Here is a 23232-nt window from a genome sequence, read left to right as displayed (position 1 = left end):
TAACTGTGAGTTTAGTGTTTTTATGGCACTTGGATAAAATCGGTCAATAAGTAAATAGGTGCAGGTCTGCCATGTGAACTGTGTTTCCCGGTGAGAACGGTCCTGGGGCTCGTTCTTCGTACGTCGCTAACTCAGTTAGCTGGATTTGATTGTTGGCGATTTGCCATGATCTTGGATCGTTTGGTTCTTCGACGCTCATCCTGGACTTGCTGTCATAGCAACAGGTCCGTCAGCTTGAACCTGCTCGCGAGCAGGCTTATTTCATGTAAACAGGATTAGATCGCGGCTGATACGGAAGTCCTTCAGCGCAGCGCGATAGTGTAGCTTAATTTCTGAGATTTATTTTTGTTTTCTCGTGAAACGATCGTCGTGAGGGTGTCGTTTAAATACATTATTATTTTGTTGGAAATGCACATTAATGGTCGATTCGATATCGGGCTTCAACAACAGCACAAAATGTTTGCATTGCCCTAAAATTATTTGCGAGTGGCTTCCTTTACACTATTGGAGATGCGGAGAACTTGATAAGCTTTCTGTCGTGCCATTCACAAAGCAGTGCTCTTAGTTTTTTTTTTTTTTTTTTTTTTTTTGCCAACTTAGGGTATATTATAATTTTTAATGAAGATAATGCAATCATGATGACCATGCCGATTATGACTTACAGTCCCTCAGGCTTAACTTACGTGATTGGTGCCATACACTGTAGACTACACACATGTTCCCATCAAGGCCTCAATAAAGGGATTTTGTGAGCAGAAAGGGGGCTTATACAGTGCAGCCAAATTACTATTACAATTTTTAATATTCCAGATTTGGAATATTATATCACTTTTTTTAAAAGGCATTTGACTGAGTAAAATCTTTTAGATGGTGTGTGACCATGTTCTATATCACAAATCAGTGTGAAAGCAAAATGGCCAGGATCTGTGCATGACTCAAGAATTTTAAGAGATTCACATTTATGAACATTATTTGAACATGGTAAGGAAAATTATAAATATCAAACTCACAGTATTACATACACTTATGCTGAGAACTGCATTTTTCCATTAAACAGGTGATTACAACAGGATCCTGCATGGAGACAGGTGTTTTATGACCCCATTCCCTGACCCAAACCCCAGACCAGTTACAATGCAGCTCTAGGACAAGGGCACACAATGACATGAGCTTTGGCCAACTAAAGGGAAGATTTCAGGGTCTGAAAAGCCTGAGGGTTGCACCTGACAGGGCCTGTGACATTGCATGTGCCATATTACACAACACTGCCAACATCAGAAAAAGAAAAAAAAAAATGTTTAATTAAGCCTAAAATAAAAGACAAGACAAATTTGCAAAACTCTGTTTGCTTAGAGTTTTATTTCAATAGTTCTTTGTAAAGAAAAGCCAGTTATTCAGTCATCTTTTTAAAAGATATTAAGGTCAGTAATAGTACTCTGTGTGATTTTACTCTGAAGTTTATTTTGAAGCAACTCTATTTCTAGTGCAATTTTTTCTTAGTCAAGTTCTGTTTCTCCCCCTGATTTTTGTTTTTTCAAAATACTCTGTTGAAGACTCATATAGGGAACAAATGCAACAAATAACAAGCAAAAGTTGTCTACACTGCCCACCCCTGTATCACTGCTGTGTGCAGACTCTTCTGTAGGCCTTTCTGTACATGTGGACTCCTGTCAGAAATAATAGGCACAGGCACAAGTATAAATCAATTAAAGCCAAGTACTTCCTCCAAAGGACAGTCATTTGAGAAGTTTTCTTCACTCTCCAGTGCAATGTGATTGATAACTCATGGCAAAATATTTTTTACATTAACATAAGTTTATCAGTTTTTACTTTCACAAGACAAAGCAATTTATCATTACTCAAGATTTAACAGTTGAAATGACTAAACCAGCCAATTTGGATTATAGGTCTACTTCATTTAATGCAGCAACAAATTATTTCACAGTGTACAAAGATAATTTAAATCTCATTTCCCAGTGATAGGTGTTGCTGCTACTGGTCCCTGATGTGGGTCTGGAAGAGCTGAACCCAGGGATGCCCTTCACAGGGCAATTCACATTCAACCCAAGGGTCAGCTCTTCTGCCAGGGTCAGGAGCATCATTATTATTTTTTTCTCAGCATTTTTCCTGGTTGCTTTTATAAACAGACAATCATTTATTTAACAGTGCCTTTTTAAAAGAGACTAGTAGGCCTATAAGGCCTAAAATTACCATTAAGTAGAATATTTTTGTACTTCACTTTCACCATGTTTATTATTATAGTGTGGTGACTCGACATTACAATGAACAAAGTAATTATGAAATTATGAAAATAAAAATAAAATAATAATAAGTTATTAAAACATCTATGGCCACCACAAACGCATTTAATTTGTCTTCTAGTTTTGCCAGCACTCTCTACTGCCTTTTGCACACTTTGAGGTGTTCCCTGGCGTTTTAATTAAAGACTGAAATTCGGCATAACCTTGCATTAAAAGCGCTTGCTCTGCTTGGGAGAAAAACTGGGCGTGTTCTTTGGCCATGCTGAACAGCCAATAGCAGCGCTGCTGATCACTGGTTCTGCTATCGATACATGTCCCCTTTTAAACCAACGCGAGAACGCGCAGTTATCTCAGATAACTCAATCCAGCGATACTAATCATAAACAACAGGTGTGTTCGAAGAACCCAATTAGTCGGATCATGATTAGCACGATGATATCATCTTAGATGTCTCATTTGATCTCGGATGTTTTAAGCAACGTACGAAGAACGAGCCCCTGGATCATGCGTTCTGCATGACATCTGGCTCTGTATATCTGTACACACACACACACACACACACACACACACACACACACACACACACACACACACACACACACACGCAGTATCTCACGAAAGTGACTACACCCCTCACATTTCAGCAAACATTTCAGAATATCTTCTCAAGAGACAATACTATAGAAATTAAACTTTGATATATTTTAGAGTAGTCGCGCGCTGCTTGTATAGTAGTATATATTTAGCCTACTGTCCTCTGAAAATAACTCAACATTATTGTCAAAATAGCTCAAATCAATCCTAAAAGTAACTGGGAGCCAGTGGAAAGACCTGCGGACTGGTGTGATGTGTCTGTGTGTTCTGGTTCTGCTCGGTGTTCTGGATGAGCTGCAACTTTACCTACTTTTACTTTATACTTTATTAGTCCCACTGCTGGCAAAGTGCATACAAACAACATACTTCCAAACGAATAAAAACAAGTGAAAAAGTGTTAAAAAAGGTCAGTACAAACAATATCACTTACATTAAAAAAAATAAAAGAGTTTTGAGAGTTTTGTAAAAAAAGTGAGATTTGTATATGCAAGGCATTGTATTCACAGTATTTTATCTCTGTTTAACACTTTAATTGCAGTAGGAACGGAGGACTTGTTCAGCCTATTAGACCTGCACATCGGGACCCTGTTCCTCTTTCCCGATGGTAATCATTTAAAACAGGCATTCAAGATATGGGTCTCATCTCCAACGATTTTCTTGGCATGGAGCAAAACTCAGAAAGGATGCAGGCTGGAAGTTCCAGGCTGGATCGAAAACCTTCTGTAAAGGTTATAAAGACACCCCCGTGATGGCTATAGCTCGTTGGCTTTCTGCTGGAAAAACGGTAAGAAAATCTATAAATCTGTCATCGAATAATATGAATATTTATCGGAAGTGCCGTGTGGCGTCGTGGACTGAGGGTTAGTTAGGAACCTATGTGTTTCTATGTGTTCCTCATATGTCATATTCTGTGCTATGGAAGAAGGAAAAGGGATGTGTGGGAATGATTATCCCTATGGGACAATAAAGACTCTGTGTATCTATCCATTTGCCAGCAGCCGTGTCACCCTGTACCCAAGACTGGTCCCCCACTGAAGCTGAGCGGGGCTGAGCCTGGACGGGACACCTCCTGGGAAAGCCAGGTTGCTGCTGGAAGAGGTGTTCGTGAGGCCAGCAGGGGGCGCTCTCCCTGGGCTCTGTGTGGGTCCTGACGCCCCAGTGTGGTATTTACTATTTACATTTATTCATCTAGCTGACGCTTGTACAGACCCGAGCTCATACCAGACTGAAGCCCTGCGGTGTCGGGAGCAGAACCGGCCCGGACCGCAGTGACCCGAGTACAGTACAGTGTCTGGCTGAAGAGAGAGGTGTGTGTGTGTGTGTGTGTGAGAGAGACCAGTCTGGCTGTAGAGAGAGGTGTGTGTGTGTGTGTGTGAGAGAGACCAGTCTGGCTGTAGAGAGAGGTGTGTGTGTGTGTGTGAGAGAGAGAGACCAGTCTGGCTGTAGAGAGAGGTGTGTGTGTGTGTGTGAGAGAGAGACCAGTCTGGCTGTAGAGAGAGGTGTGTGTGTGTGTGTGAGAGAGAGACCAGTCTGGCTGTAGAGAGAGGTGTGTGTGTGTGTGTGAGAGAGAGAGAGACCAGTCTGGCTGTAGAGAGAGGTGTGTGTGTGTGTGTGAGAGAGAGAGAGACCAGTCTGGCTGTAGAGAGAGGTGTGTGTGTGTGTGTGTGTGAGAGAGAGAGAGACCAGTCTGGCTGTAGAGAGAGGTGTGTGTGTGTGTGTGAGAGAGAGAGAGAGAGAGAGAGAGAGACTGTAGAGAGAGGTGACACTTCTGTTTAGCTGTGCATTTACTGAATGAGTAATATAGCACTGTTCGTCTGACTGTTTTTATACTTTACTTTTATTTTTAAATACTTTACTTTATTTTTAATGTATTTTTTGTTTTAATTATTCTTAGTTCTTTTGATTATTTTAATTGAATCTATGTAAAGCACTTTGAATTACCATTGTGTATGAAATGTGCTATAAACAAACTTGCCTTGTCGTGCCTTGCAATATTGTAATATGTACATTCATGCCAATAGAGAGAGAGAGAGAGAGAGAGAGAGAGAGAGAGAGAGAGAGAGATTGACAGGCATGGGAGAAGCTGTCCTCAGGAAACCGGCTTGGCCAGTGGTGTGATTGATCAAGAAACATGTTTTGTAAGAGCACACAAATGACAGAGAAATGATGGACTCTAACCTTCACACACTCAGCCAGATGATCATGATGAAAAGCAACTGTGTCACCCATTATGTCATGAGGAATGCAGCATTGGGTTAGGGTTCCTTCTACAATCTCTGATATGATTGTATTGTATTGGTTTATTTGAGAGGGGACAGCGCTGTTGTTTCATAAAACACATGAACAAACATGGTTAAAAAAGACAGAATTAGCCAAAAGGCAACACATTCTCATCCCAAAAATAGGGGCGTTTAAGGGGGCCCTAAAAAGGCGAATATTGACATATGGTCAAAAGACGTCCCAAAACGTCAGTTATATGACTTCTTGGGATGAGACTGTGTTGCAAAAGGCTATTTTTCATCTGGGGTCCCCTGGCCAAGCAGTAAAACACAAACATGAAAATACATTTACAAGTCTATGACAAATCAATAACTGTAAATTACACTATAGAACAACTCACAATACCTATTACAATACCTATTAAACACATACGGTATCCAATTATACAATAATGCACAACAGGCTTGGCTTTTAATGTTGGCAGACATGCATGTTAAGCCAAATTTTCCGTTTTTTTTGCAAATGCCTTGTAAGTGGTGAGCTGTTTAACCTCGTCAGGTCGACGCTGATTTCACGCAGCCGCCTCTTTGAAATCGCTCCGGTGGGAAGAAAACCAGAAGTTTCGCTTTTAATCATAGGAGAGTCGCGAATGCGATGGCGTATTGTTGTTTTAATGTAGAAATTATATTCTAAAAATGTACATACATTTCTTGTATACTTTAGATTATATACAGTGAAATTCATTTATAAATAAAATATTTTTTGAAAATATATATTTCAGAACATAAAAAAGGAGCAGAAACAAACTATATACATATCCTATACTGGATATATCCAATGGCGTAAAACCTTAACCCAGACCTAAACCTGCTCGTGTCATCTAACTGACGCTAAAGTGTGCCGTGCGCGTCGGATTTAGACGAATGGTCAGAAGGGTTAGTTAGATGGGAATGTGTTGGGCTGAGGAACTCTACCACAGCTGAACAAAGCAGAATCAAGGAGAGCGTGTTACAGAGCAGTTGTCTGATAATAACAGTCTGTTTCATAACTCAAACATCTTTATTAAATAACTCTATTATTCACCCACTGTAAAAATGATTTTTTGCTGAAGTAAATACTACTTAAAAACAACAACAATGTAATTTAAATGAAAAGTTAGTTCAGGCAAGAATAAAAAAAAAACTAAGTAAATTCCGTATCAGTACTTAATTCAAGCGAGTAGAAATGAAAGTGTAATATCAACTCAATAAAATTAAGTAAAAATTACTCAACTTTTCTGATACTGGGGTTCCCATCATGCACTGGACCTTGAATAATTAATGAATAATTCACTGTTTTCCAGCTTTATTTACACTGTTTCATCATTGATTTTTGTTGTCAGTATTAGTAACTTGCCATTTTGTGTAATTTTTTTGCTCAAAACGACACATTCAAACACAAAAACGACCCCTCAAATGTTACTGTCAGTGTGTATGTCTACCAAGTATTGAGGTCTTTGCATTCACATGTTGCTTAACATCTGACATGATGTAATATAAATTAGATGATCTAAGTAAAGCACATCCTATAAATTACTAATAAAATTCAATATTATTGTTTTAGTGAAATGTAATTCAAAGGCAAAGGAAATCGATATTAATCAACCTTTTAAAATTACTTATTTTTTTGTGAAGTTTACTTAATTCCATATTCCAAGTAAACTCAACTTAAAGATTCTAATTAAAGCTACTGATAGATATGTTTAGGTTTTTACTTGGCAAATCTTTGTAAATTACTAGCATTTTCCGAGTGAAAAAAGTTAGCTAACTTTTTTTCAAGTAAATCCTACTCCAAATTTTTTACAGTGCCGCTGTTGCTTCTCTTCCCCTTCATTAAAGCTCAGCATTTACAACATTCAACACAATGACCAATTACAAATAAAACAAAGCACTATATTATAGATGTTTATCACTATGATAAACATTGATGAATTAATATAATATAATAATACTAATTTAACAAGTACAATAATAAATTAACACACAAATATTGATAATAAAAACTGCTCATCCTGTTTGTTGTATTCTATGTACACACCCAACATTTGAAACATATTAATCACGAACCACAACAACAAAACACACACAAGTTGGCACTATCAGGGCTTTCTGAATACATGTTTGTTCAGTTAGGCATCAGGACAAGCTTCTCTGCATTCAGCAGAACAATACATTCACTTTATCCTTAAAGAAGTGTGTAAGGTTGAACATTTGTCATCTGAGATTTGATTGCTGTTGTGGCATAAATACAGTATGATGTGTAAATGCACAACCTTTGACAGCGTCTTATGATTCCGCCTCAATCATCGCCCCTCGAGAACCATTGCAGTGCTTTACAGCCGCAGGACGGGAAGAGCTGAATAAACTTATCCCTGCATCTAAAGCAACATGTTTATTAGATCCTATACCCACTAAACCACTGAAAGAGCTATTAACTGTAGTGGAAGAGCCTCTCCTCAATATTATTAACTCATCTTTATCTCTAGGTCATGATCCGTGATCATTCAAGCTGGCAGTTATCATTGAGAAATAATTTATATGAATTAACAAACTACAGACCCATTTCAAATCTTCCATTTATGCCTAAAATACTAGAAAAAGTAGTGTCCGCTCAATTGTGCTCTTCCTTGCAAGAAAATGATATCTATGACAAATTCCAGTCAGGATTCAGACCGCATCATAGTACAGAAACTGCGCTAGTTAAAATTACAAATAATTTACTTTTAGCTTCTGACCAAGGCTGTATCTCAATACTAGTCCTACTTGATCTTAGCGCTGCGTTCGACACTATAGATCATATAATACTCTTGGATCGACTACAAAACTACACTGGTGTCCAGGGACAGGCATTAAGCTGGTTTAGATCGTACTTATCGGACCGTTCTCATTTTTGTCTGTTTAAATGGGAAAAAATCAAAGATAACGTCAGTAGACTATGGAGTACCGCAAGGATCGGTTTTAGGCCCTCTGCTATTCTCAATATATATGCTGCCACTTGGTAATATTATAAGAAAACATGGAATTAATTTCCACTGTTACGCTGACGACACTCAATTATATATTTCATCACGACCAGATGAAAACACTAACTCATCTAAAATGACAGAGTGTCTCAAAGATATAAAATGCTGGATGACCTGTATTTCTTCTATTAAATTCATATATAAGACTGAGGTATTACTTCTTGGACCTCTTAGAATACAATGTGCATTTGGAAGGATGTGCTGTTACTCCATCCTCGACAGTCAAAGACCTGGGTGTCGAACATCATATGTCATGTGTTTAAAGAACAGCCTTCTTCCACCTCAGAAACATTGCTAAGCTACGTAACATGCTATCTATCTCTGATGCAGAGAAGTTAGATCATGCATTCATGACCTCGAGACTAGATTACTGTAATGCTTTATTAGCTCGTTGTCCTGCATCCTCAATAAACAAGCTACAGTTAGTGTAAAATTAGTTCTTACTCGGTCAAGAAAATATGATCATATAACACCAGTTTCATCAGCTCTACGCTGGTTATTTATTAAGTTCTGTATCAATAATAAAGTGTTGCTTCTGCCCTATAAGGCCCTAAATGGTTCCCTAATCTTCTATCGCCTTACAGTCCGTCACGCTCTGTAAGGCCTCGTTTACACGAAAGGAAAAACACAGATATTTCCCTGCAGTTTGGCCTCTCATTTACACAAAAAAACATTTTTTTTCACAGAAAACGATTATTTCTAAAAACTCCGGGCAAAGTGGAGATTTCTGAAAACGCTGGTTATGTGTTGTCGTGTCAACTGGGAGAAACAGGGTTTTAGGTTCTCACTTGTCGATTCAAGGGGGTAATCCATCGAGCGGAAGTTGAAGCCTCGCGGGAGCTGCCATCTTGTAGCAGAACTTCACTTGCGTTAGCATTCCCATTGACTCCCATTTATTTTGGCGTCACTTTGACAGCGAATAACTTTACATCTGAGGTGTTTGAAGACCCCATTTGTCCTTTATTTATTTCTAAAGGAACACGACAATGTATAAACAGCTCCATTATGGCCCCGTAGAAGCAGTTTTAGTGAGAGTAGGCTAACGATTGCGTCATACCCACGAGACTCTCTGTCGCACAGTAGAGAGATTACCGTATGGACAGGAGGAGAAGCTCGCGCGCAATCGGGGAAGCGTGGAGGCAAAATGACAAAACAATTAATCAGAATACCTAGCAGAATTGTCTCCTTCTCCTCCTCGCTCATGGACAGCTCATACTCACACTCTCCGCCTCGGCAAGTTTTGGAAGGGAATGATTCAGATTTGTCATGCCACAGCACTAGAAGACAGACGGGTCACTCACGTCACATCTACGTAGTCAAGCTCTGTCTGAGTCTGCGCGTCAGGGACGGAAGTGCTAAAAAATCGCCAAAAATGGGCTTCAATCGTCTCAATGGAGTTCCAATGAGATCGCTCTGTCCACTTCTTATACTGTCTATAGCCGATTCTGAGGATTCTGATTGGCTTGTGTGGCTTTATCCTTCTCCCTACACTGCCGCCCATAGGTTTGGCATAGATATGATGGCGCTCACTGATATTTATACGGGTGTGTGCACGATCTTATTATTGAAAACGAAGGCGGGGGAATTATTTGTTTCTTTAAATACCTGGCTTTGTGTAAACGTGGCCTAAGAACACACAACTCTGGGCTTCTGGAAGTATCAAATATCCTCTAAAGGAGGGAGAGCGTTTCCACATCTGGCTCCTAATGCTGGAACAGCCTTGCTGATCATGGGTTAGGGTTAGGGTTAGTTTCCACATCTGGCTCCTAACGCTGGAATAGCCTTGCTGATCATGGGTTAGGGTTAGGGTGAGTTTCCACATCTGGCTCCTAACGCTGGAATAGCCTTGCTGATCATGTCCGGGTCTCAGACTCACAGACTCGCACACTGTAATGTGGACACTATACAAATAAATGTGAAAGGGATTGTGAACGTGATCATTCTGTCATCATTTACACTCTCCTGAAAGAAGATAGTCTGAAGAACATCATGTTTGTTGACTAAAAAACAGAGAGATTTCTGAAAATATCATCTTTTGTGCAGAATAAAAACAGAAATGGATAGAGTTTTTAGGGCAATTGATCATGTTTCCCTTTAGGGTTTTCAGCATTACAAACAGAGCAGTGAGAGCTGGGGCACGTTCAACTTCTAAACGTTTGTCTACGGTTTCCGGGTTGAGCGCCATGTTTCCTGGAAGCGGTGTGTGCCGGTGTGCAACAGGGTTTGAGATGCGTTTTCTCTTGTTTGGTGGGTGTGTCAGAACTGCTGTCCAATCAGCAGCAACATGTCTATAAGGCACGCGGTATATTAAAGTGAACTCACACAATGGGTTTAAGGAAAGTGTCATTTACAAATGTGTTTGATGCAGCTCGGTACACACAACAACTGAGGATATTATAGACGTGTTTATTGTAAAAATATAGGATATCAACATAACAATGTAGCTGTTTCTATGTTTAGCTTTGTTGCAAGTGTATCACATTTGGTATAGAAATAAACAATGCTAATTAAGTGCTTTTCCTAAAAATGAGAAAGAAAATACAGGGTATTAAAACAGTATGACCCACACGTAAAGTCATATGTGAGGCTAAATATATTGTGTTTGAGTCTGAATTAGGTCAAATGTGTGCTTCCACAAATCCTTCACTCGGTTGGGATGTTCTCTTGTGTTCTAGGCAGCAAGTGCAGTCACTGTAACACTACATTTTGTAGTATTAAACACATTTATAGCGACTCTGAAAACTCTTCACAAAGAACACAGAGAATGGCCTTCTCAGCTGCCGTAGCCTGTTTGTTTCCGTGGTTACTGATTGGGTCTGAGCTTCAGTTCAGGTGTGTCTCGTTGGTCTGTTCTGGCCTTGTGTTTCTTTCAGTTCTAGATCATGACTCGATTGGTTGTTTGTTTTGTAGAGATTTGAGTTTAGACTTCTGCAGTCAGATCCTGCTTTATCTCTGCTGAACTAAAGCCCTGAGGAACATGTGAACAGATCTGTGTGTCCAAACCTCTGGATGAAACTGCCGTGTGTTTAAGGCCTTGTTTTGTGAAGCATGAGTGGAAGAGTCTGAAAACACAACGTTTGATATCCACATCATCGAGCGATCTCTGACGGTCTTCTGTTTATTGACCCTCATCAGGCACACAACACTGATCTGAGTACAGATGATCCGCTGTGTTTTCATCCGTCCAGATGTTCTGGTATAGTACACATTAGCTTTATTTAGTGGAGGAATCAAAGACCGTGTGTCTGTCAGCTGATGAAGGTTGAAGCGTGTCAACATGATTTACCGACTGAGAGAACAGGTTGGTCCACACAAGCTGAATTATGCATTTATTTCATTTCAGAGGACTGATCAGATTTCATGTTACAGCAATACCTTTGCGTTCTGCATATGTATGACTTGTGTGTCATGATTTCTAATGTTTGAGGGTAGTTTCTCAACTCTTCTGTAAGTCTGACTGAAGTGTTGGTTTGGTCTGGTGTCTCTCCAAGGGTTTTCCTTCATTCTGTCACTGGTGGAGTTTGTGTTCCTGTCACCATCGTTATTATTAACAATATTCTTGATCTGACTGTATAAGAACTGAACTGAGCGATGACATCACCAGTTTTCACTGCAAAGCTGCTTTGAAACAATCTGCAATATATAAAGCGCAATAGAAGGAAAGGCGACCGACTGAAGCTTGACGTCTGGAGGACCCCTGGACCGGGACTGTCACGTGATCATCTGACGCTGTGATATTCGCCTATGAGCGTTGACATGTCATTGTGTGTCAGATGCTTTTGAATATTTATGTAAGGATGCCTGACAAAACCTGACAAACACACACACACACACACACACACACACAGGTTTACCAATAAGAGATCTCGCCTCTGGCTCATTCACATCTCTGACTACGACTCCAAACTATACTGAAGCCAAAACTCTGACGACAAAGATCTGGGGTATGTAGGATTATTTTTACAATTAATTAAATATTGTAAATTGCATGACAGAATTTCAATAACAGGAGTTCAGGAAATACAGGGAATATGTATACAGAGAGCATTAATTGAGTTATGACCATCGGCAGATATTTCTGATGTCTTTGTCTTCAGATCTTTTTCATCAGACATTCATTGTCTGGGTTGAGAAAAGCGCAGTTTCTGCACCGATGTTTCTCCAGCAAGCAGAGGTACTTTAAGATCTTCTTTTGTTTTGTTTTTTTGTTTTGTTTTTCTTCAAGTATTGGAAAGTTTGGATTTTTGTTTTTACCTTGTTGTTCATTTTTGTTTTGTTTCTTTTAATTAATATTCCTTGTTTCATTGATTAATAACTGTATTTTTATTTATTATTTACATGTTCAAAATAAAGATCTCAAATCAAATCAAAATTCAGGTTTTACAAAGAATATTAATATGTTCATCACAAGAGCATTTATTTGATTAAAAATCCACATTTTATTTCATTATTAACTTAAAATGATTATTTTCCATTTGAATACATTTTAAAAAGATGAATAATGTTCAAGAGCACAGAATTAATTTATAGAGATAGAATTTTTTTGTAACATACTTTTTATTTATTTTTTGTAACTATATATATATATATATATATACATGTACATGTACTGCGTTCGATTAAACTGAGAGGGGTCATAGCACTACTGTTAGTTTCACTGTTTCTGGTGTTCTCATTTGTTTTCAAAGTCGCTTTGGATAAAAGCGTCTGCTAAATAAATAAATAAAATAAAATAAAAACATCATAAATTAAATTTTTTTTTTAACAATTTGATTTGTCTTCGCTAAATAAGAAAATTAATACAGTATATAGTGCATATATAAGAAAAGTGCATATTTCAAGATGCTTTAAATGGTCAACCTAACCTTAAGCCTATTTCACTTAAATCTGATATATAATAAATATTGTGGGTCTCCCAGTCAATCATGAAAAAAACACCAGGGTTAATCTAGTCCAGACTAAATGTTTGAGCTGTTTTAACTGAAAGCAGATCTTATATGCCAGTGTTTTACCTAAGGCATGTCTATTAAATATACTTAAATGTCCTAATTAAACTAACATCTAATCCTGGCTCAATCTAAACCCTGTCTGTGAATCTGGTCCTAGTCTCTCAGCTGACTCATGAAAGTATGATAATATATTAAACTAACTTTAGTGAAAAGAATGTGTTGAACATATAATGACAGTAAAACATACGATACTTGATATGTTGATTGAATACCTGCTGGTGTCATTCCAGATATAAACACCATGAAATAACATGATGACGCCAACAACGAGAAACAAACTGCTCAGAAACAAGTCTCTAATCCTGTTTGTTCTCTTCTGTGGTGAGTTTTACACACACACACACACACATGCACACACACTTTCAGCACACTCCATAAACCCACGAACCTCGTGTCTGGCGTGTCACACACTCAAGCTTGGGTTCTTCTCCTTTCAGCTCTTCAGGAGCGTCACACACACACACACACACATACACACACACACACACACACACACACACACACACACACACACACACAAGAGACTGATTTCCACATTTTTTCCAATTAATCCATAATGAGGCACATCTGATAACATTCCCTGTTCCCTGTCTTAATGGAAGCATGAAACAATCCTGTGGTTTCTGAATTAGAGAGTATGTTCATAAGCACCCTCTGCTGGCTGGTTTGTTTGTGTACTCTGATATTCTGTTCACCAGGAAGACTTTCCACTCTTTCATCTGGTTCTTCTGCTGGTTCTTCATCTGGTTCTTCTGCTGGTTCTTTCATCTGGTTCTTCTGCTGGTTCTTCATCTGGTTCTTCTGCTGGTTCATCTGGTTCTTCTGCTGTTTCTTCATCTGGTTTTTCTGCTGGTTTTTCAGCTGGTTCCTCGTCTGGTTCTTCAGCTGGTTCCTATGCTAGTTTTTCTGCTGGTTTTTCAACTGGTTATTTATCTTGTAATTCTGCTGGTTCTTCATCTGGTTCTTCTGCTGGTTCTTCATCTGGTTCTTATTTTGAATTAAGAAACATGCTGGCTTTGTCAGCTCTTACAGGAATAATTCACACAAAATGATGAGGCTTTATACCAGCAACAGAATAAGCTCAACGAAACCTTGTTACTGCTGTAATAAATAAAGAAATTAATGGCTGATTTGATCTTTTCCTCAGGCTGCTTTACTTCAGTGCTGCATGGACAGGTGAGCAGAGCAAATACATAATAACAATAATGATAATAATAATAAAGAAACTTCTGAATCACAGAACTGTGGAAACTTCTGCATGATGCTGGAAAACTGTTAAAAGATTGAGGCACTTTTGCTCAACATTTATGTGAAGTAAAGATGCTTTTAACCCCTTAACGCCCACTGTCACAAATATGCAACAAACCATTTGACTCAGTCAACCAGCCGACATAACGTCTGCATTCCCCCCAATGCCGGTTTGTGCATATTCACTACAGACCTATGGACCTTTGACAAGCACTTGTTTCAAAGTGACGGACTTATTTCCTGTTTACGCACGAGGATTTCTCCGGTCAGGAACATTTGCAACATTTGCAACATACCAAATTGACCATTATGCCCGTTGTTGCAGATTTGCAACATACCAAAATTTCTATTTATTTGTTGTGCAAAAGGGAAATTGATAATCTCAACATTATTTACCATCTACTTAAAGGCAAAAACACACATAAAACATTTTTTTTATATACAGCTATATAAATTCAGACGTTAAGGGGTTAAAAGTAATGTGACTAATAACCAATTTTTATTTGTCATTTAACTTCTGTTAACTAAATTCAGGTTTAAGACCAGATTTAAGTTGTAGATCGGTTGTTTCAGAAGTTGCCACAGTTCTTCTATTAAAATATTTTTTTAACATAATATCTTTTACTAGAACTTTCCGACATCTTTATATGTGATTGTCATTATTAACTCATGCTTTACAAAGAATATTTGATTCAGTGTTTTACATGAATGACTTGTATCTTTTCATTTATTCCTCCTGATAATAAACGGCACTGGATGATGCGGTATTATTCCAATATCCAAATGTGATTTATCTTTAGAACGTCACAATTCATTTCAACAGTAAGTTTTTTTTTTTATATTCGTCTCAGTATCGAAGCGACAACACAATTGTGTTGTGACTGAAGATAATAATCTTATCTGTACACGCTGTTTCCCAGCAGAATATGAGTCTCTCCAAGACAGGACTGTGAATGTGTCGATGCAAACCTGTGTTTCGGGCGAGGAGAACCACACAACCTCTGCGGTGAGATCATTCATCACGGTAACATCTCACAAACACTTCATTCATTTACTTGTGCCCCATAGTGCCTCTACTCGCGCCCCATAGTGCCTTTACTCGTGCCCCATAGTGCCTCTACTCGCGCCCCACAGTGCCTCTTCTCGCGCCCCATAGTGCCTCTACTCCTGCCCCATAGTGTCTCTACTCCTGCCCCATAGTGCCTCTACTCGTGCCCCACAGGCCTCTACTCCTGCCCCATAGTGCCTCTACTCGTGCCCCACAGGCCTCTACTCCTGCCCCATAGTGCCTCTACTCGTGCCCCATAGTGCCTCTACTCGTGCCCCATAAGTGCCTTTACTCGTGCCCCACAGTGCCTCTACTCGTGCACCATAGTGCCTCTACTCGTGCCCCATAAGTGCCTCTACTCGCGCCCCACAGTGCCTCTACTCGTGCACCATAGTGCCTCTACTCATGCCCCATAAGTGCCTTTACTCGTGCCCCACAGTGCCTCTACTCGTGCCCCACAGTGCCTCCACTCGAGCCCCATAGTGCCTCTACTCGTGCCCCACAGTGCCTCTACTCGTGCCCCACAGTGCCTCTACTCGCGCCCCATAGTGCCTCTACTCGCGCCCCACAGTGCCTCTACTCGTGCCCCACAGTGCCTCTACTCGCGCCCCATAAGTGCCTCTACTCGCGCCCCACAGTGCCTCTACTCGTGCCCCACAGTGCCTCTACTCGCGCCCCATAGTGCCTCTACTCGTGCCCCACAGGCCTCTACTCGTGCCCCACAGGCCTCTATTCGTGCCCCATAAGTGCCTTTACTCGTGCCCCACAGTGCCTCTACTCGTGCACCATAGTGCCTCTACTCGTGCCCCATAAGTGCCTTTACTCGTGCCCCACAGTGCCTCTACTCGCGCCCCACAGTGCCTCTACTCGAGCCCCACAGTGCCTCTACTTGCGCCCCATAGTGCCTCTACTCCTGCCCCATAGTGCCTCTACTCGCGCCCCATAGTGCCTCTACTCCTGCCCCATAGTGCCTCTACTCCTGCCCCATAGTGCCTCTACTCGTGTCCCACAGGCCTCTACTCGTGCCCCATAGTGCCTCTACTCGTGTCCCACAGGCCTCTACTCGTGCCCCACAGTGCCTCTACTCGTGCCCCACAGTGCCTCCACTCGTGCCCCATAAGTGCCTCTACTCGCGCCCCACAGTGCCTCTTCTCGCGCCCCATAGTGCCTCTACTCCTGCCCCATAGTGTCTCTACTCCTGCCCCATAGTGCCTCTACTCGTGCCCCACAGGCCTCTACTCCTGCCCCATAGTGCCTCTACTCGTGCCCCATAGTGCCTCTACTCGTGCCCCATAGTGTCTCTACTCCTGCCCCATAGTGCCTCTACTCGTGCCCCACAGGCCTCTACTCGTGCCCCATAGTACCTCTACTCGTGCCCCATAAGTGCCTTTACTCGTGCCCCACAGTGCCTCTACTCGTGCACCATAGTGCCTCTACTCATGCCCCATAGGTGCCTCTACTCGTGCCCCACAGTGCCTGCACTCGTGCCCCATAGTGCCTCTACTCGCGCCCCATAGTGCCTCTACTGGTGCCCCATAGTGCCTCTACTCGTGCCCCACAGGCCTCTACTCGTGCCCCATAAGTGCCTTTACTCGTGCCCCACAGTGCCTCTACTCGTGCACCATAGTGCCTCTACTCGTGCCCCATAAGTGCCTTTACTCGTGCCTCTACTCGTGCCCCACAGTGCCTCCACTCGTACCCCATAAGTGCCTCTACTCGCGCCCCACAGTGCCTCTACTCGTGCCCCACAGGCCTCTACTCGTGCCCCACAGGCCTCTATTCGTGCCCCATAAGTGCCTTTACTCGTGCCCCACAGTGCCTCTACTCGTGCACCACAGGCCTCTATTCGTGCCCCATAAGTGCCTTTACTCGTGCCCCACAGTGCCTCTACTCGCGCCCCATAGTGCCTCTACTCGTGCCCCACAGGCCTCTACTCGTGCCCCACAGGCCTCTATTCGTGCCCCATAAGTGCCTTTACTCGTGCCCCACAGTGCCTCTACTCGTGCACCATAGTGCCTCTACTCATGCCCCATAAGTGCCTTTACTCGTGCCCCACAGTGCCTCTACTCGCGCCCCACAGTGCCTCTACTCGAGCCCCACAGTGCCTCTACTCGAGCCCCACAGTGCCTCTACTCGAGCCCCACAGTGCCTCTACTCGAGCCCCACAGTGCCTCTACTCGCGCCCCATAGTGCCTCTACTCGAGCCCCACAGTGCCTCTACTCGCGCCCCACAGTGCCTCTACTCGCGCCCCACAGTGCCTCTACTCGAGCCCCACAGTGCCTCTACTCGCGCCCCATAGTGCCTCTACTCCTGCCCCATAGTGCCTCTACTCGCGCCCCATAGTGCCTCTACTCCTGCCCCATAGTGCCTCTACTCCTGCCGCACAGTGCCTCTACTCGAGCCCCACAGTGCCTCTACTCGCGCCCCATAGTGCCTCTACTCGAGCCCCACAGTGCCTCTACTCGCGCCCCACAGTGCCTCTACTCGCGCCCCACAGTGCCTCTACTCGAGCCCCACAGTGCCTCTACTCGCGCCCCATAGTGCCTCTACTCCTGCCCCATAGTGCCTCTACTCGCGCCCCATAGTGCCTCTACTCCTGCCCCATAGTGCCTCTACTCCTGCCGCATAGTGCCTCTACTCGTGCCCCACAGGCCTCTACTCGTGCCCCATAGTGCCTCTACTCATGCCCCATAAGTGCCTTTACTCGTGCCCCACAGTGCCTCTACTCGAGCCCCACAGTGCCTCTACTCCTGCCCCATAGTGCCTCTACTCCTGCCGCATAGTGCCTCTACTCGTGCCCCACAGGCCTCTACTCGTGCCCCATAGTGCCTCTACTCCTGCCCCATAGTGCCTCTACTCCTGCCGCATAGTGCCTCTACTCGTGCCCCACAGGCCTCTACTCGTGCCCCATAGTGCCTCTACTCATGCCCCATAAGTGCCTTTACTCGTGCCCCACAGTGCCTCTACTCGTGCCCCACAGTGCCTCCACTCGTGCCCCATAAGTGCCTCTACTCGCGCCCCACAGTGCCTCTACTCGTGCCCCACAGTGCCTCCACTCGTGCCCCACAGTGCCTCTTCTCGCGCCCCATAGTGCCTCTACTCGTGCCCCATAAGTGCCTCTACTCGTGCCCCACAGTGCCTCTACTCGCGCCCCATAGTGTCTCTACTCCTGCCCCACAGTGCCTCCACTCGTGCCCCATAAGTGCCTCTACTCGTGCCCCACAGTGCCTCTACTCGCGCCCCATAGTGTCTCTACTCCTGCCCCATAGTGCCTCTACTCGTGCCCCACAGGCCTCTACTCCTGCCCCATAGTGCCTCTACTTGTGCCCCATAGTGTCTCTACTCCTGCCCCACAGTGCCTCCACTCGTGCCCCACAGGCCTCTACTCGTGCCCCATAGTGCCTCTACTTGTGCCCCATAGTGTCTCTACTCCTGCCCCATAGTGCCTCTACTCCTGCCGCATAGTGCCTCTACTCGTGCCCCACAGGCCTCTACTCGTGCCCCATAGTGCCTCTACTCCTGCCCCATAGTGCCTCTACTCCTGCCGCATAGTGCCTCTACTCGTGCCCCACAGGCCTCTACTCGTGCCCCATAGTGCCTCTACTCATGCCCCATAAGTGCCTTTACTCGTGCCCCACAGTGCCTCTACTCGTGCCCCACAGTGCCTCCACTCGTGCCCCATAAGTGCCTCTACTCGCGCCCCACAGTGCCTCTACTCGTGCCCCACAGTGCCTCCACTCGTGCCCCACAGTGCCTCTTCTCGCGCCCCATAGTGCCTCTACTCGTGCCCCATAAGTGCCTCTACTCGTGCCCCACAGTGCCTCTACTCGCGCCCCATAGTGTCTCTACTCCTGCCCCACAGTGCCTCCACTCGTGCCCCATAAGTGCCTCTACTCGTGCCCCACAGTGCCTCTACTCGCGCCCCATAGTGTCTCTACTCCTGCCCCATAGTGCCTCTACTCGTGCCCCACAGGCCTCTACTCCTGCCCCATAGTGCCTCTACTTGTGCCCCATAGTGTCTCTACTCCTGCCCCACAGTGCCTCCACTCGTGCCCCACAGGCCTCTACTCCTGCCCCATAGTGCCTCTACTTGTGCCCCATAGTGTCTCTACTCCTGCCCCACAGTGCCTCCACTCGTGCCCCATAAGTGCCTCTACTCGTGCCCCACAGTGCCTCTACTCGCGCCCCATAGTGTCTCTACTCCTGCCCCATAGTGCCTCTACTCGTGCCCCACAGGCCTCTACTCCTGCCCCATAGTGCCTCTACTTGTGCCCCATAGTGCCTCTACTCCTGCCCCATAGTGCCTCTACTCGTGCCCCACAGGCCTCTACTCGTGCCCCATAAGTGCCTTTACTCGTGCCCCACAGTGCCTCCACTCGTGCCCCATAGTGCCTCTACTCCTGCCCCATAGTGCCTCTACTCCTGCCCCACAGGCCTCTACTCGTGATCAGTATTAGCAGAGATTGAGTAAGATTAATGATGTTTTCTCGTCTTCAGGTGATCAGAGCCGCGGGCCGCATGAGCAGTCAGGCGCTGTGTGTCGTGACAAGTTACAGAAACATCTCTAGTGTTAAACTACAGCGACTGCATACACAGCTCACACACATCATCCAGTCAGCGCTGAGCTTCTCCAGAGAGCTGGTCAGTAAACACACACACATACACACACAAACACACACACACACACACACACACATTATCCAGTGCTGAGCTTCTCCAGAGAGCTGGTCAGTAAACAAACACACATACACACACAAACACACACACACACACACACACACACACACACATTATCCAGTGCTGAGCTTCTCCAGAGAGCTGGTCAGTAAACAAACACACATACACACACAAACACACACACACACACACACACATTATCCAGTGCTGAGCTTCTCCAGAGAGATGGTCAGTTACACACACACACACACACACACACACACACACACACACACACACCTCCGTCTGCCTCTGAATCACTGCTCTTCTTCTCCTCATCTTCTCCTCTTCTTCTCCAGGACCCGCAGACTGATGTCAGTGTGGCCGATCTCTTCGCGTCTCTGGGCGATCTCACGGACACGAACGTCCTCGATCTGGCGTTTGTGGAGAACTGGCTCTATCTGAAGTTTCTGCCGGTTCTGCCATATATGACTAAGGAGAGCGTGACACGACTGAGCCAGATGAGCTTCACCTGTGAATCCTTCCAGCTCATGTACATGACATTTTACACCACACACACACACACACACACACACACACACACACACACACACACAGGCTGCAGATTGGAATATTTAAGATCTCACTTACCCCAAACTTTTGAATGGCAGTGTACGATGATCTGCACATTAATCTGAAGCAGCACAACTGTTTTCAACCTTCATAATAATCAGAAATGTTTCAAATCAGCATAATAAATGACATTTTACAATATATTCATGCAGAAAACAGCTATAAATTACAGCTTTAAAGTACATATTAGATTTTTATTTAACATTATAGCTGTTTTACTGTATTTTTGATCAAATAAATGCAGCCTTGGTGAGCAGAAAAGACTTCTTTGAGAAGCATTAGAAAAAGCTTTATCATTCTAAACTTTTGACCTGCAGTGTATACTGAGATATGAGCATTATTTGTATTGTAATACAGTGAGTGCTAATGCATTAATGTGTTTTTCTTTATCTCTGAATGGACAGAGTGAAAGTCCTGAGCAGGGAGGAATCGCTGATCACAGACAGTCAACAGGAACTGATCTTCACTCATCTCCTTCACTCTTACCTGTCCAGGACAGACACAGCAGGTAACACAGTGACGCACACAAACACGTGTTGGAGGGGTTTATGGAGGATTGCATGTCACTGTGCCAAATGTTCAATTTCAGATCCAGGTTGCTTTTCAAAGATCACCAGAATCAACGAATGGCTGCAGAGGAATCTGGGGATCTTCTCTAAATATGCGACTGCCAGTCAACTGAAAATGCTCTACAGCCATTTCACTGTGAGTGAGCCGAGTTCTGCAATGAAGAACATCCGCTGTGATGCTCGTGGGCTTCGGCTAACGCCTCTTGTACTTTGCAGCTGGATCTGTTAGGGTCACTGAGTCCGTCTGAAGTGGCAGAGTTTGCTGTGACGTCCGGAGCGCTAAACAGCGTCAATCTGACCAACATCATATTTGACCGTCTGGAGGAAGGTGATGCTTTCCAGAACATTGATGCATTTTTCTGGACTCTAATTCAATCTGAGGTAAAAATCACCTTACTAAAGTCCTACTAGGACAGAATGTCATTAATTCTGTTGATCGAATTTAACCCTTGTGCATGCTTATTTGACTTTTTCGGTTTTGTTTTTTGGTCATTTTGGCTGCGTTAATGCTATCTGCATAATATTTGGCATGGGGTGTATTTTTATTGTAAATTCAATAAACTTTTTAATGCAGCAAATAAACTAAATTTACACAATTATGATAATAGCAGGAAACAACATATTACTTGCTAACATGTTACATACAGTTTTTTATGTTAAGTGTAAGTTGGTGAACCCTTTGAGCATACACTATTCATCTTGAGGTCTAGTCTAAATTTAACTAGACATATAGAAACAAATTAAGACTACACAGAAAAAAATACAAAGGCTAAACTAATAAGAGAAAAAAAACATTTCCGTTTTTCCTTTTTATCAAAAACATTGTGTGATCATTCACATTGCAGGGTGGAAAAAGTAACTGAACCCTGACATTTTGTAACTTGTAGATACTCCTTTATCATCAATATCCTTATCCAAACATTTTATGTGGCTGCTAATGCCAAGACTTTTGACCAATTTTGGACCATCTTTCCCCACAAATCTATTTCAGTTTATCAACATTCTGGGTTGTCTTGATCGCACAGCCTTCTCCATCACACACTGCTGCAGAATTATTAGGACATTCGTTTTAAACAAAGAAATTAATACAGATTCTCAGCTATAATGCATCAGGTCTTCAACACAAACTATAATGCATGTCTGGTAGCTTTCTGCATATCCTTAACATGTTTTTTTAGAGGTTGAATTCAAATAAAATATTGCCATGTTGCCTGAAAAAATTCTATTTACAGCGAGTGTAAGTTCGAATTAGCCTACATACGCAGAGAGTTGCCAATTTATTTTCTCATAATAGAGGTGGAAAAAGAAAAGAGCTCCGAATGTCTTTCAGGATGCAATGTCTGAAATTTGCCTGTCTGTTTGTTTGTCATTTCCTCTAGGCCTTGGACATCGATCCTCTAGTGAGGGACATCATGATGAATCGAGCCTTTTCCATCATCAGCCTTCATTTTGAAGGCTTCGAAACCTCCGACTGGGTTTCCTGGTTCACTGTGAAACTGACTCCTCTCTTGCCCAGCTTGACTGCACAGATGCTACAGACAACAACATCATACGCAGATTGCAACGCATACCACGTCATGTACGTAGCGCTCCCCAAATGCTGCACAGCTCTGTGAAGCAGGCCTCATGGCATTGTCTTTAAAAGCCCGAGGCCATTTTACTAGAGCAAGTGTATTGAGTGGTGGCGAAACAAAGTTAAAAAGGCACCACCCTTACCTTCCTTTTGATTTGATCTTTCCAATATAGCGTTGGGGCTCTGAGCAGAGTCTTTGACAAGATTGATTCGCCGAGGCAACTCACCCCAGTCCTGGTTCAATACCTGAAGCAAAGCCAGGCAAACGGTAGGTCCAGTAGATGCGGCCCTTTGCTCTTCATCTTGTGTGCTAGGAGAAACAGAGTTTCTATGTGTCTGCCAACATCTGTCTCTCCTAA

At 43.2% G+C, this 23232-nt stretch overlaps 1 protein-coding gene across 1 annotated transcript; it reads left to right on the top strand.

Moving 5' to 3' along the window:
• The first annotated feature begins 13399 nt into the window (after positions 1-13399).
• Positions 13400-22916, top strand: LOC148978414 (uncharacterized). Its single transcript, XM_089132632.1, has 10 exons — positions 13400-13466; positions 14293-14321; positions 15194-15215; positions 15317-15399; positions 19940-20083; positions 20458-20651; positions 21136-21239; positions 21321-21436; positions 21517-21681; positions 22680-22916. Exons 1-10 carry the CDS (start codon positions 13400-13402, stop codon positions 22914-22916), a joined length of 1161 nt encoding a protein of 386 aa, XP_088988758.1.
• The last annotated feature ends 316 nt before the right edge of the window (positions 22917-23232 follow it).

Source organism: Pimephales promelas, chromosome 6, assembly GCF_988280905.1.
Source record: "Pimephales promelas chromosome 6, fPimPro1.hap1.1, whole genome shotgun sequence".
In the NCBI taxonomy this organism is placed as follows: domain Eukaryota; kingdom Metazoa; phylum Chordata; class Actinopteri; order Cypriniformes; family Leuciscidae; genus Pimephales; species Pimephales promelas.
The sequence above is the reverse complement of the archived record's forward strand: the minus strand, read 5'-3'. Positions and strand labels throughout refer to the sequence as shown.